The sequence below is a fragment of the Clinocottus analis genome, unplaced genomic scaffold (genome assembly GCF_023055335.1).
Source record: "Clinocottus analis isolate CAN_PGR_092001 unplaced genomic scaffold, fCliAna1.0.p SCAF_19, whole genome shotgun sequence".
Taxonomy (NCBI): Eukaryota; Metazoa; Chordata; class Actinopteri; order Perciformes; family Cottidae; genus Clinocottus; species Clinocottus analis.
This window is the reverse complement of record NW_027175920.1, coordinates 14,207,869-14,223,211: the sequence shown is the minus strand read 5'-3', so window position 1 is coordinate 14,223,211 and position 15,343 is coordinate 14,207,869. Positions and strand designations below refer to the sequence as shown.

The window sequence follows — 15,343 nt, the reverse complement described above, 5'->3', positions numbered from 1 at the left end:
TGGAGACCTTTCAATTAAATTCTGTTTATTTTGTATAGCTCAGAATCACAAATTACAAATTTGCCCGGGGGGCTTTACAATCTGGACAGATAAAACATCAATCTGGAAAAATTCCCCCAAAAACAGACAAGAAACTTTTACAGGGAAAAAAGCGAAGAAATGTTCGGGAGAGCAACGGGATCCTTCTCCCTGGATGCACAAAGTGCAATGGATGTCATGTGTAAAGAATGACCAACATTACAGTTACAGCACATTTAATGAATATGACAGAAATTATTGATATAATGAGTAGGAGGAATGCATCACTATCTATGTAAACAGAAGGAGCTAGAGAGGAAGGGCATCAGCAGAGCCGTGGCAGGAGGATGTAGAGATAGTGGGGTCGAGGGAGGAAGGGATGTAGAGACGGTGCTCATTGCTACACTGGATCCCACTCCCAAAGGCTTATCTGTCGTCAGAACTTGAGCTGATGAATTCTGAGATTGGTGTGAGCCAAAATATACAAGTTATGGAAACCATGAAAGGCATTTTTTTGCATGGCTTCATACTTGACATGCACAATATACATTTATTTCATGTTATATACATGGATTATTCAGTTAGTTTACGTACATTTTCAACAGATTCTCTACAGTTTTCTAAAGCCAATCACATTGTTGCTGTCAAACTTTAAAACAGTTTCTGCTCTCTCCTGTTACGAGTTGTCATTTCAGCTCAAACCCTCCTCCACCCCAACTCAATTTAGTTTATTTTGTCTAGCCCAAAATCATAAATACAAAACTTGCCTCGGAGGGCTTTACAATCTGTACACAGGACATCACTGTCCCAGGACCTCACATCGGATCAGGAAAAATCACCAAATAAAGATAGTAAAACCCTTTCACAGGGAAAAAGGGAAGAAATCTGACGGAGAGCAACAGAGGAGAATCTCTCTCCCTGGATGGCTATAAGCAATAGATGTCATGTGACCAGAATGACCAACGTAACATTAAAAGTTACAGCACATTACATGAATATGACAGAAATTATTCATATAATGAGTAGTAGGCATGGACCATGATCCGAATAGCCACAGTCAATGTCAGCAGAAGAAGTTCGAGAGGAGGGTCATCAGCAGGGCCACTGAGGCGGGATCTGCTCCAGACACAGCTATGATCCATGGCAGGAGGGCGGGGCAGGGCCGGCTCCAGAAAGCCACAATCCATGGTGAGGGTAAGGACCAGTTCCAGACAGCCACATCCTTGTCACCGGATTGCTGCAACGGCCATCTTCACCACCACTAGCAGTCTCTGGACTCCGGGGGAATTCTGCCTTATCTGACCTTGGCATCACTACCCCTCGATTATTCTATTTTCAGGATAGAGTCTAATCGCCAAAGACATTGCGCTATTCAAATGTTTTGAATATGTAATACATTCTAAAAAAAAGTCTCTTGCGTTTGAACTAAAGAAATTGACCGATTCAGCAAACTTTTATCATGATTTAACTTTCGCGGTTTTAACATCAGTTAATAGTATTCAAATATAATCTTGACAATTTACGGCTGAAATGTACTCAACAGCAACGTATTTCACCAGTTAAGGCAATAATTATGAACTTCAATTAGGTTCTGTCGAAACTGTTTCTTGAGATAGTACACAACATCAAAAATGTTGTTTTTATGTCATTTGTCCATTTCACAGTTACATTATTTAGCAACTGTTGAGAACCTATTCAGACACTACACACAGTTTAGACATATATCCATTAATTGTTCAGCCTTAGTTACCTGCCTTTGAATGACATAAATGTTTGATCTCACAAAGTTAATTGTGAAGTAATTTTGGATGAAGACAATTCAAGTTGTCTCGTTAAACAAGACCCACCCAGTAATCCCTCTGTTTTTATCCATCTCATCACCAGAGATAACAGACCATGTTTGAACAGTAGGTTTGTCTGTGGAATACTTCGTCGACAGGTTTACTTAGGCTTAGCAGTCTGGACCCAAACCCATTATCCTCCTGCAGACACACCTGTACAGGAGCGTATAAAGAGCCTGGGCAGAACTGAGTCAAACATCAAGCTTCCAGCAGTCCCTCCACATCAGCTCCACAGCCACCAGACTCCCCCTGAAGATGACTCCCTCAGTCAGCCTGCTGCTGCTGCTCCTACTCGGCCTCTCTCATGCCTATCCTCTCGAGGAGGAAGGAAGCGAAGCAGAGCCCCAAATGGACGATGATGACACCGTCGACATCAGCACCAGGATTCTGAACTCCAACAACGGCACCAATGAGATGCTGTTGGAAGGAGACTTGTTGGTTCCCACGACCAGAAACGCCATGAAGTGCTGGAACCAGGAGTGCCTGTGGAAGAAAGGCTCCAACGGCCTGGTGACGATTCCCTTCACCATCAGCAATCAGTTCCCCAGCGGGGAGAAGAAGAAGATCGACTACGCCATGAAGTCCTTCGCCAAGAGCACATGCATCCGCTTTGCCCCCCGTAAGAACGAGTATGACTACATCAGCATTGAGAACAAAGGTGGATGCTACTCAGCTCTGGGCAGAACAGGTGGAAGACAGGAGCTCTCTCTCAACAGGCGGGGCTGCCTCTACCACGGCATCATCCAGCACGAGATCAACCACGCTCTGAGCTTCCAGCACGAGCAGACCAGGAGCGACCGCGACTCCCACGTCCTGATCAACTGGGACAACATTGACCCGAACATGGCCTACAACTTCCACAAGCAGGACACCAACAACCTGAACACTCCCTACGACTACTCCTCCATCATGCACTATGGAAGAACGGCCTTCTCCATCCGGCAAGGCGCAGACTCCATCACGCCCATCCCCAACCGCAATGCCCAGATTGGCCAGAGGAAGGGACTGTCCAAATGGGACATCAAGAGGATCAAAAAGCTTTATAACTGCTAACAACAAAGCTTCCAATCCCTTCTGATCTAAAGTTATCATTCAGCTAAACAGTTGAAACATTTTCCAGTTATCTGTACTTCATCAAAAACAACTAAAACTTGCATTTTTTGATGGTATTCTGTCCCTCATGTCTACACTACTTGTAATAAAGTGATCACAAATTAAGTAAAAATAAAGTTGATTTGCAGCAATTGTCTGTCTACATTCGTTCTTCCGTCTCCTGCCTATATTTTGACATTTGTCCATCTTCCTTTCCCTCCATAGCTTCTATTGATTATGACTTTGTAGTGTACAACTGAGGCCCCTACATTGTGACAAGTCAGCTTTAAAACATCTCAGTAAAAACCCTTGATGAATCACCAATGTTTTTTTTTTCACTCCATGTACTGTGACTTACTCACTAAGTTTGTCACATATGCTCTTGTTGTGCAGTAGTGTGAGTGGTCTCGACAGTACAGGACATGCATGTTTTCAGGGAGAGCTGTGACGACCTCCTATCGCCAAAGCCACCAAGTTTTTCACTGGAGACAGTGGGCTCATCATGTAGTTCACAACCGAGCGATACCTGCAGTACCGAGGGTAGGATGGGACTAGCACCTGCTTCAGACTCGAGTTATTCAACTTACATTTGGCATCTTATGATGTAGAAAGCATGTTAACTCTTTAAATACTGTTGTATTATCAAAGCTACGTAAATTGCTGCCTTAACGCTGTTGTCAAGTATAAAGCCATGCAAAAAAGTGCCTTTCATGGTTTCCATAACTTGTATATTTTGGCTCACACGAATCTCGGAATTCATCAGCTCAAGTTCTGACGACAGATAAGCCTTTGGGAGTGGGATCCAGTGTAGCAATGAACCCCATCTCTACATCCCTTCCTCCCTCGACCCCACTATCTCTACATGCTCCTGCCACGGCTCTGCTGATGCCCTTCCTCTCTATCTCCTTCTGTTTACATAGATTGTGGTCCATTCCTCCTACTCATATCAATAATTTCTGTCATATTCATTAAATGTGCTGTAACTGTAGCTCTCCCTGAAAACATGCCTGTCCTGTACTGTCGAGACCACTCACACTACTGCACAACAATATATGTGATATGTCATATACATTTATCTCATATTACATACATGGATTATTCAGTTAGTTTACGTACATTTTCAACAGGTTCTGTACAGTTTTCTAAAGCCAATCACATTGTTGCTGTCAAACTTTAAAACAGTTTCTGCTCTCTCCTGTTACGAGTTGTCATTTCAGCTCAAACCCTCCTCCACCCCAACTCAATTTAGTTTATTTTGTTTAGCCCAAAATCACAAATACAAAACTTGCCTCGGAGGGCTTTACAATCTGTACACAGGACATCACTGTCCCAGGACCTCACATCAGATCAGGAAAAATCACCAAATAAAGATAGTAAAACCCTTTCACAGGGAAAAAGGGAAGAAATCTGACGGAGAGCAACAGAGGAGAATCTCTCTCCCCGGATGGCTATAAACAATAGATGTCATGTGACCAGAATGAGCAATGTAACGTTAAAAGTTACAGCACATTACATGAATATGACAGAAATTATTCATATAATGAGTAGTAGGCATGGACCACGATCCGAATAGCCACAGTCAATGTCACCAGAAGAAGTTCGAGAGGAGGGTCATCAGCAGGGCCACTGAGGCGGGATCTGCTCCAGACACAGCTATGATCCATGGCAGGGGGCGGGGCAGGGCCGGCTCCAGAAAGCCACAATCCATGGTGAGGGTAAGGACCAGTTCCAGACAGCCACATCCCTGTCACCGGATTGCTGCAACGGCCATCTTCACCACCACTAGCAGTCTCTGGACTCCGGGGGAATTCTGCCTTATCTGACCTTGGCATCACTACCCCTCGATTATTCTATTTTCAGGATAGAGTCTAATCGCCAAAGACATTGCGCTATTCAAATGTTTTGAATATGTAATACATTCTAAAAAAAAGTCTCTTGCATTTCAATTAAAGAAATTGACCGATTCAGCAAACTTTTATCAAGATATAACTTTTGTGGTTTTAACATCAGTTAATAGTATTCCAATATAATCTTGACAATTTACGGCTGAAATGTACTCAACAGCAACATATTTCACCAGTTAAGGCAATAATTATGAACTTCAATTAGGTTCGGTCGAAACTGTTTCTTGAGATAGTACACAACATCAAAAATGTTGTTTTTATGTCATTTGTCCATTTCACAATAACATTATTTAGCAACTGTTGAGAACCTATTCAGACACTACACACAGTTTAGACATATATCCATTAATTGTTCAGCCTTAGTTACCTGCCTTTGAATGACATAAATGTTTGATCTCACAAAGTTAATTGTGAAGTAATTTTGAATGAAGACAATTCAAGTTGTCTCGTTAAACAAGACCCACCCAGTAATCCCTCTGTTTTTATCCATCTCATCACCAGAGATAACAGACCATGTTTGAACAGTAGGTTTGTCTGTGGAATACTTCGTCGACAGGTTTACTTAGGCTTAGCAGTCTGGACCCAAACCCATTATCCTCCTGCAGACACACCTGTACAGGAGCGTATAAAGAGCCTGGGCAGAACTGAGTCAAACATCAAGCTTCCAGCAGCCCCTCCACATCAGCTCCACAGCCACCAGACTCCCCCTGAAGATGACTCCCTCAGTCAGCCTGCTGCTGCTGCTCCTACTCGGCCTCTCTCATGCCTATCCTCTCGAGGAGGAAGGAAGCGAAGCAGAGCCCCAAATGGACGATGATGACACCGTCGACATCAGCACCAGGATTCTGAACTCCAACAACGGCACCAATGAGATGCTGTTGGAAGGAGACTTGTTGGTTCCCACGACCAGAAACGCCATGAAGTGCTGGAAACAGGAGTGCCTGTGGAAGAAAGGCTCCAACGGCCTGGTGACGATTCCCTTCACCATCAGCAATCAGTTCCCCAGCGGGGAGAAGAAGAAGATCGACTACGCCATGAAGTCCTTCGCCAAGAGCACATGCATCCGCTTTGCCCCCCGTAAGAACGAGTATGACTACATCAGCATTGAGAACAAAGGTGGATGCTACTCAGCTCTGGGCAGAACAGGTGGAAGACAGGAGCTCTCTCTCAACAGGCGGGGCTGCCTCTACCACGGCATCATCCAGCACGAGATCAACCACGCTCTGAGCTTCCAGCACGAGCAGACCAGGAGCGACCGCGACTCCCACGTCCTGATCAACTGGGACAACATTGACCCAAACATGGCCTACAACTTCCACAAGCAGGACACCAACAACCTGAACACTCCCTACGACTACTCCTCCATCATGCACTATGGAAGAACGGCCTTCTCCATCCGGCAAGGCGCAGACTCCATCACGCCCATCCCCAACCGCAATGCCCAGATTGGCCAGAGGAAGGGACTGTCCAAATGGGACATCAAGAGGATCAAAAAGCTTTATAACTGCTAACAACAAAGCTTCCAATCCCTTCTGATCTAAAGTTATTATTCAGCTAAACAGTTGAAACGTTTGCCAGTTATCTGTACTTCATCAAAAACAACTAAAACTTGCATTTTTTTGATGAAGTGATCACTAACAAAGTGATCACAAACTAACTACAAATAAAGTTGATTTGCAGCAATTGTCTGTCTACATTCCTTCTTCCGTCTCCTGCCTACATTTTGACATTTGTCCATCTTCCTTTCTCTCCATAGCTTCTATTGATTATGATTTTGTAGTGTACCACTGAGGCTCCTACATTGTGACAAGTCAGTTTTAAAACACCTCAGTAAAAACCCTTGATGAATCACCAATGTTTTTTTTTTCACTCCATGTACTGTGACTTACTCACTAAGTTTGTCACATATGCTCTTGTTGTGCAGTAGTGTGAGTGGTCTCGACAGTACAGGACATGCATGTTTTCAGGGAGAGCTGTGACGACCTCCTATCGCCAAAGCCACCAAGTTTTTCAGTGGAGACAGTGGGCTCATCATGTAGTTCACAACCGAGCGATACCTGCAGTACCGAGGGTAGGATGGGACTAGCACCTGCTTCAGACTCGAGTTATTCGACTTACATTTGGCATCTTATGATGTAGAAAGCATGTTAACTCTTTAAATACTGTTGTATTATCAAAGCTATGTAAATTGCTGCCTTAACGCTGTTGTCAAGTATAAAGCCATGCAAAAAAGTGCCATAAGGCCTCTTACATGGCTCTTGCTTCCGTTCAGGTTTGGGGTTCCTACATTTTCACACCGAGATCAGAGAACTCTGAGGTCAGAGCATAGAACCCTGAAGTCAGATCATGGAATCTTGAATTTGGAGCATAGAACCTTGAGATCAAAACACAGAACCCTTAACTCAGATCATGAAACCACTTGTTTCAGCTTATTTCTCCTCCTCCTCATCATCATCATTGTTGGGCCATGTTTATGTGTTAAGGGTTCAGATCACACTGGGCCCTTAGGTGTAATTTCCTGTGCCTTCATTTTGCATGCGTGATGTTTGCTCAAAAGATGTGTGTTTTCTCTCAGAGTGGAGCTTCGCATTATTGCTTTTAATAATCCCCACAGTCTCTGAACATATGAGACACACTGCTTTTGAGCTACCTTTGGAAAGACTGCACATATAGGTGTCCACTCTTGGTTTGTGAAATATCTTTCCTGACTTATGTTATGTTGGCTCTCTCTCCCCATCTCTCTCTCATGTGTGTTCGTCTCACTTAAGTGGAGGGTGATGCTACCCTGGATACAACATCTAGGCCCGGGCGATCTGTCCAGTATGTACCCTGCCTTGGCTTCACCTTTGCTGCGACTCTGAACAGGATAAGCAGTTCAAGATAATGGCTGGATGGGTTAATATTTGAGAAAGCTCAGATGAACATAAATGCAGGTAAAATGCTTAAAAGCCTTTACCAGGGGTGTCAAACTCCTTTTCATTTAGGAGCCACATACTGCCCATTTGTGTTCTCTCCGGGTTCTCCGGCTTCCTCCCACAGTCCAAAGACATGCTGCATAGGTTAATTGGACTCTAAATTGCCTGTAGGTGTGAATGTGAGCGTGAATGGTTGTCTGTCTATATGTCTGCCCTGTGATGGACTGGCGACTTGTCCAGGGTGTACCCTGCCTTCGCCCCTTGACAGCTGGGATCGGCTCCAGCGCCCCGCAACCCTAAATGAGGATAAGCGGTTAAGATAATGGATGGATGGCTACTGCCCATTTGATCTTAAGTGGACCAGACCAGTAAAATTATAGCATAATAATGCATACATAATTTTATTTAGTTTAAATCATTGGTGAGGGTTTTTGGATGATAAACCCTATTTTAAGGTCATTTTACAATAGACTAAAAACATAAAGACCAAACATTCAGAAATCAGCCAATTGTTTATCTGCCTCGGCCGTCCTCTGAAGATTCCCTTGATTTATGACGCGTTTGTGACACCACTTTCATGAAGTGATCTATTTTTAAGAACTTGCAAAGCAATGCCTCACGATAAAAAAAATACAGTAAAATGTCCAAAAACATTATCTTACATTTGCAGCTTGTACATTCTCCCGATCAGCAGCACGGGTCCAGTTCAGCGACCCGGTCCGGCGCTTTAACTAGAGCGCTAAAAAAGTAATTTGCTGTAGTGGTGTCTGTAATAGTTACCAACTCAAGCAACTCCTCGGGGACCACTAAATTCTCATCAACACCACGAATGAATACAGCCAGTTGAGCAACATCTTTAGTAATGTCAGTACTCTCACTGATTGCAACTGAAAATGGAACAGGAATCCCGTATTAGTCCCACAGTGGGGAAATGTATTCTCTGCACGCTAACTCTAGGGAGACCAAGGATCGGACCGGTTAGCTTGTGGTTGCAGGATGACAACTCATCCCTATGAGCAACAGTCACCGCTTGTTACAAATTCTTTTGGCTATCCAAATCTGCTGAAAGATCGAAAATCCTATCCATCACGGTATTCCTATTGAAACTAATGTTGGCAAAAGCCTGTCCACTTTTTGTTTTTAACAGTTATCCGGCGTTATACGCCACATCCAAACATACACCCCTGACACCTCTGGCCTATACCATTTGTTAACAATGACAATCTGCACATGGTCCCCTTGGACAGAAATCCCTTTTGTCCAACTGCCTTTTCTGAAGGCAAACACACAAACTCTCCCGCCAACAAACTTGAGCACATTGCTCATTATTATGCAGATGGAAGTAGACCATCCGGTCGCTATGTTTTTACAAATTCAGAAATCTGATTGGAGTTTGACAAGCGACTGTAGGAGCTGGTCCATCATCTGCGTTTCCTCGACAGCTCAGCTCATAAGGCATTAATCCCTAAAAGTGATGATTTGATAACGCAACCATTTACATCAGGGATGTCAAGCATACGGCCTGCGGGCCGGATCAGGTCCAAGCCAACATTAGCTTAACGAGGAATACCGTGACCGATAGGATTTCCAATCTTTCAGTAGATTTAGATAGCCAAAAGAAGCATAGAGTAAAGTAATTTGTATTCTGGGGCGGCTGTAGCTCATGGGTATGAGTGGTTGTCCTTGCAGGACAACCACTCATACCCATACATAAGGTAGCCGGTTTGGTCCCTGGTCTCCCAATAGTTTGCATGCAGAATTTCCTCACTGTGCGACTAATAAGAAATTTAGGATAAAGTTTTTAGACATTTCACTGTATTTTTTACCGCGAGGCATTGTGTTGAAAGTCGTTAAAAATGGATCACGTCATGAAAGTACTATCACAAATGCGTTACAAAGGGAGGGAATCCAGGCAGATAAACAGTGAGCTAATATCAAATTCTTGGTCTTTATGTTACTAGTTTATTGTAGAAAGACCTTAAAATAGGGTTCATCATCCAAAACCCTTCACCAATGATTTAAACATAGAGAAATATTGTCGTTATGTATGCATTATTATGCTATAATTTTACTGGCCTGGCCCACTTGAGATCAAAATGGGCAGTATGTGACCCCTTAACTAAAATGAGTTTGACACCCCTGATTTACATCCATTCATTTCATCATCCTTCCAATTGTGTTTGTGGCGCAGATGAAAAAAAGGTTACGCAAACGTTCCAGTTGACTTTGGTCAAGCCATATCATGGACCACCTTGGGGAGCAAATGAGCATGTGTGAAGGATATGTTTGCTGGGGATCAGCTGTTGGAGGTAATGAATTAACTTGTTCCTGCTCACAGTTCATAGACGTGGTCAGCAAATAGTGATTCTTACTCATTCCAAAAACCAGCCGGATGTGTCCCAAACTGACTCGACACCATCATTATCGCCCATGTCCTCGCCGCCTTCTGCATTAATAGCAAGCTGCAAGCTGCAAACACACGCGAACATGTAAACGTCTGTGCTTCAGCGTTGCGTATAAAACAACAACGATAGGGGTCGACGACACGGCGTGCCTCGTAATACTTTACATGCCAAGTCAAAGTATGTTTTCTGGAGAAGATAAGAAACTGCTTCTGCTTCCTCCCACAACAACGGATTGATTATTTATGAGAACAACAGCATGCTCTCTGATGCGTTCTGACAAACGTGGTGCGCTCGGTGACTTCCGAGAAGTCTCCGGATCTTCACCTCCTACTTTGTGTTTGTGTTTACCGTTAGCGGTGCCCTCTCGGGGGGCGGGCCTGAAAGCAAAAGAGTTGGTGTTGTTTTCTGCCTGCCTCAGCAGTTGTTCCCTCTATCTGCTAATAGAAAATCCTCCTCGCCATCCTCCACTTTAGTGGCTCACCTCGCTCACAGTGTAGAGGAATGCTTTTCCCTGAAAACTGTTTTGTTATTTTTGGTGCATTTTCCTCCGAATGTCAAGCAACAAGAGCGACCAGACCACAAGACTTTACCACGAGACTCTGGAACCTCCTCCAAGTCCTCTTCTTCTAATACGTGAAGTCTGCTTGTATAGAAGTCTTTGAGAAAATAGGCTCGTTCATTAGAGCTGCGCCTCGCCTGGCATCCAAACGACAGCAGGCGGCCCCTGCGGGAGGCGTTGACAGAAAACTGCGATCAAGTCGGACAGTTTTCTGCTGCCTTCAAAGTATTAACAGGAAGTTACGGAATGAAATACTTCCTGTTAGTTGCCATCTGTAGTCTACTTGCAGTTGTCAGTTCACATTTGAATTTATTCATATGTGATTATAAATATATATTCATGTAGAAATGTGTATGTCGCTGCGTCCTTTGTTGTTTTTATGTCTGCCTTTATTACTGTTGGTTTTTATGTGTGTTATACAAATACGATTTTGTATAAAAATTTGTGTAACCACACAAAATATGTTTTTAGATTAAACCTGAGACTAATTGTCAACAATCGAGCGTTAAGTATTACAACTACACATAAAATAAGGATTTTCTACAACACGTTGTGTTTGCTGTCAGATCTAAGAGCCAATCACCTCTGATGTGGCGAGAGCCAGGCGTCTGACGTCGTGTGCATGACGTCAGAGCAAGACGGGAACAAGGCGGACACAAATCTAACCGATATGCATTGCGCGTCGATCGCCGGCGATCGATCAGAACTGGCTCATTTCGAACGACCCTAATGACTCTAGTTCCCTCTTGATTTATTCCCTCAGTAAACACTGTGAATACGAGTTTTTGAGGCGGCTAAAGCTCAGGGGGATGAGTGGATCGAACCGGCTACCACAAAGTAGCCGGTTCGATCCCCAGTCCTCCCACAGTTCACATGTCGAAGTGTCTCTGAGCAAGACACTTAACCCCGGGCGCCTCACAGGGCAGCCCACTGCTCCTTAATCAAGGATGGGTCAAATGCAGAGAAAAATTTCCCCAAGGGGATTAATAAAGTGCACGTTTCTATTTTTTCTTTTTTTATGATCTGTTGCGCCACTAAGCAGAGTCATACACGCAGTCTCTACATCACTCATTTGCAGTCCAAAATGGTCACTTCCGCTCACTGGATGCAAAAAAAACCCCAAGATGGCGACGGTCAAAATGAACATGAGGCACCTTAAAAATGGCTGTCCACAAACCCATGAGTGACATCACAACGACTACGTCCACTTCTTACACAGTCTGTGCAGAGGAGCCCCCTCACATGAAGCTAGCCAGGTGTGTGAAGGACTCTCAGCCACCCACCCTCTCCCCACCCGCCCTCACCCCACTCAGCATTCGTTTGGTACCAGCAAACTACATTCATTCATCAACGCTCTTATTTGAACACTTCGGTCGTGTCTACTACCGAACACTTGCGCCCTTTCAGCACTGACTTTCAGTGCTTAGGGCGCCACACTGACAAAACCAGCAGAATTCAGTGCACTGAAAGTACCCGGATGGTGCACTGCAAACGGTCAAAAAATGTAGTGTAAAGCGATGGACACTACTCGCACTAAACGGACGCCATCTTGGCTACGTAGCGGAAGAGGAGGAGCCCTTTCCGCCAGCTTTTCATTAATTTATTTATATCCTCCTCCTGCAATTGTGGAGGTGTCGCAGTTTCCACATGGGTTAGAGAAAGGAATACACAAGGGACAAAAATAGGGCAAGAAGTGCGTTCATTTTGTCAGTCGTCACTTCCGCCAATTGGTTTCCGTAAGTGTTCCATTTGATACAGCGCTTATCAGCAACAGAGTGCACTACAGATGTTAGTGCACTGTATTGGAGTGCACTGTATTGCAGTGTACTTTGTAAAGTGTTCGGTAGTAGACACAGCCTTTATCGTTCAGTAAGCTAATATGCACAAGTATGCTATCCCATTTCAAATAAAGAGGTTCTTTATATACCTAATCCGCAACAAAGCAAATCGATATAGATCACGTGACACATCTTCAGAGGGGTTTCTCAATAGAGTCTGGCTCTCCACAGCCTGCATTGGATCTGCTTTTTTTTTTATTATTATTTTTTGCAAGAGCTGATAACAGATTCCTGCAGCCAGTGTAGCCTTGGGCGTGCTTTCGGGGGGCTTTGGGCTTGAGCTTTGAAGCAAGCTGTGAGGGCCTGACCACTGCGGCTTTCTGGATGTGCGTCCACATGTCTGTGTGTGTGTCAGTGTGTGTGTGTTTGTGTGTGTGTGTGTGTGTGTGTGTTTGTGTGTGTGTGTTTAGGGGACCGAGAGGCTTGAGAAGATTTATTTTGTTCTCAAGAGGTTTTTTTTTATTTTATTTTTTTTACATTTTCTTGTCAGAGACACCTCTTCACCGTCCCCGCGGAGCACTAGTCGGCATGAGGGTGCCTCGCATTTGTCCGTGTGATAGATGGCAATTCTTCCCACGAGGACAGAGAGGACGAGGCGGTTGACACTAGAGCTAAAGCAATACATGTCAGCTGCACGTCAGCGTGCTCAACTCCCCAGAGACTGATGCTGAAGTAGCTGATGAAGGTCACCATGTTGGTAAACTTCCCACGCCGGACACGATGTGTTCTCGTTTCTTTTATTCGTTTACGGTACTTCTTTTTTTTCCTGTGAATTACTGAGATTGGCTCACAGATGAATGGACTGGGATTTTCCTGCACACAGGGTTGGCTTGATTTCTATTGGTTCGCAGTCAACAGCGGGCATGCATCTCTTCCGTGCTGTGCATTTTATTCAGTCAATGAAAAAGCAAAGAAGAAACAGCTGGGCTACAGTAGTGGGATCCCTCCCTCTCTCTGTGCAGCTCCTCGATAAGATAATAAAATGTGCTCTCTCCAGGAGGACATTGTGTACTGTACCACATAAATAATAAAACCGCTCTTGCAAACTTTCTGCTCACAGCTGAGCTTTGCACTTAAACAGGAGGAATACATCCTCCTTTCTAATCAAAGCTGTTAATTGGACAATTTTTTATGGCCTCAAAAAAAATCTTTTTATCCTTTGAAACTGCAATGAAACTTAACTGTTCCTGACATCTGTGCAAGTTAATTTGGCTCTTTAAAGCTAATGTAACGCTATTGAAAATAGCTTTTTGTTGTATTTGTTCAAAGTATTTGCTCCTGACAATTAATCTGTGATAGAATCTGGTTCCTCTGTCTCCTTCCAGCGCTCCATCTGTAAAGATTCCAGCTCGCGAATTCCGATCACACTGTCAAACTCGGCTTTGCTGATCCAATATGAATCAACATCCTGTTCGCAAATGCCAATTTGAAAAAGGCGCAATGCGGATAAGTTATTATTATTTTTTACAGTTGCTAAAAACCTCTCTCTGTCGAAACTCTAAGCACAAGTTTCCTGGTTGTATCTCTGGAGGAACAGGAATGAGGGGAATGAGTTAAACGACTTTGAGGAAGAACCAAATCTATCTTTAATTGAGTCTTCTAAAGCCTCAACAAGTTGTATGCGTCTAAAGCATACACACATAATATCTTGCATAGCTTGCCAAAGCAAAACATTTGACTGTAAAGTTACTGTATTGTACTGTAAACTAAATATGCTGTGTTGTAGTTACAAACCTCTAACTCTTTGAAACTGGCCTCCATTTGTTGTGCACACCAAACCTAAGTGGTATGATTGGTTACACAGGTGCATTCTGGGGGTAGGTGATTGAGTGCATCATTTTTTTCCCACTTACTACATGTAGCTGTTTGGGACTATGGAGACAATATGTTTTTAATTTCTAATACCTGTAAACATAGAGGCGCAACTCAACCACACCCTGTACATCAGCACACCGCCGGGCCGGCTCCACGAGGAGAGGTCACCTTTCTCGACCACTATTGGACACATTTTAGGGCTTTGGCTGTGGGCTGATTGTAAGAGCCACGTGAAAGGTGTTGAGTTTCCCCTTACACGTCCAGTATGAACAGGAATACCTAACACACCAAGCAACATCTCCACCAACAGCCTTTAACCTCAATGCATCTTCACAGAGAGTCTTTACAAAGGCAAATGACATTTTCTGTGTGTGTGTGTGTGTGTGCGTGTGTGTGTGTGTGTGTGTGTGTGTGTGTGTGTGTGTGTTTTCTCTATGAACGCTTGGATGCCGTTTTTGGCATCCCATCAGTTTTTATTGCTCTGACCTTTAGGTCAAGTTTGATATCTTTTGACTTGACAAGACATTAAATGTCATTGTTTATTTTGGCGGAACATTAATGTAGAGAAATACTCCTGTCCTGAACTACCACAAAGTTTCCACGGCAACTGGCTTATTAGCCCGGCTTTTGCTGAAATCAAGTGTAGGATGTAACCTATATTCTCGCCTGTGTGTCAGTCATGTGCACCGCCGCTGAACCACTTTCAGTCCACACACACACACACTCGCACATACACATAAACACAAACACACACTTTTCACAATAAATTATGACAGAGGAAAGTTCTTCCCTGCACAATTATGCTTTTTCGAAATTGGCGTCAGAGTTCAAAGTGCTATAAATAGACGAATGTTGCCGCACAAACTTCAGGGTCTTTTCCTCGTCATTCCATCCACTGCAGGTAAAACTTTGGGGTTAATAAGGTGATCCCTCGTCGTCTCCCACGACCACTTTGA

General features: G+C 43.8%; 2 protein-coding genes across 2 annotated transcripts; both read left to right on the top strand.

The window, feature by feature from the left end:
• Positions 1-2,114: 2,114 nt before the first annotated feature.
• Positions 2,115-2,912, top strand: LOC137789338 (high choriolytic enzyme 1-like). Its single transcript, XM_068582794.1, has one exon. It carries the CDS (start codon positions 2,115-2,117, stop codon positions 2,910-2,912), a length of 798 nt encoding a protein of 265 aa, XP_068438895.1.
• A 2,656-nt stretch (positions 2,913-5,568) lies between these two features.
• Positions 5,569-6,366, top strand: LOC137789324 (high choriolytic enzyme 1-like). Its single transcript, XM_068582767.1, has one exon. The coding sequence runs from the start codon at positions 5,569-5,571 to the stop codon at positions 6,364-6,366; it is 798 nt and encodes a 265-aa protein (XP_068438868.1).
• Positions 6,367-15,343: the final 8,977 nt, after the last annotated feature.

Coding starts and splice junctions, on each gene's coding strand:
- LOC137789338 (XM_068582794.1), top strand. CDS start 2,115: ATGACTCCCTCAGTCAGCCTGCTGCTGCTGCTCCTACTCGGCCTCTCT.
- LOC137789324 (XM_068582767.1), top strand. CDS start 5,569: ATGACTCCCTCAGTCAGCCTGCTGCTGCTGCTCCTACTCGGCCTCTCT.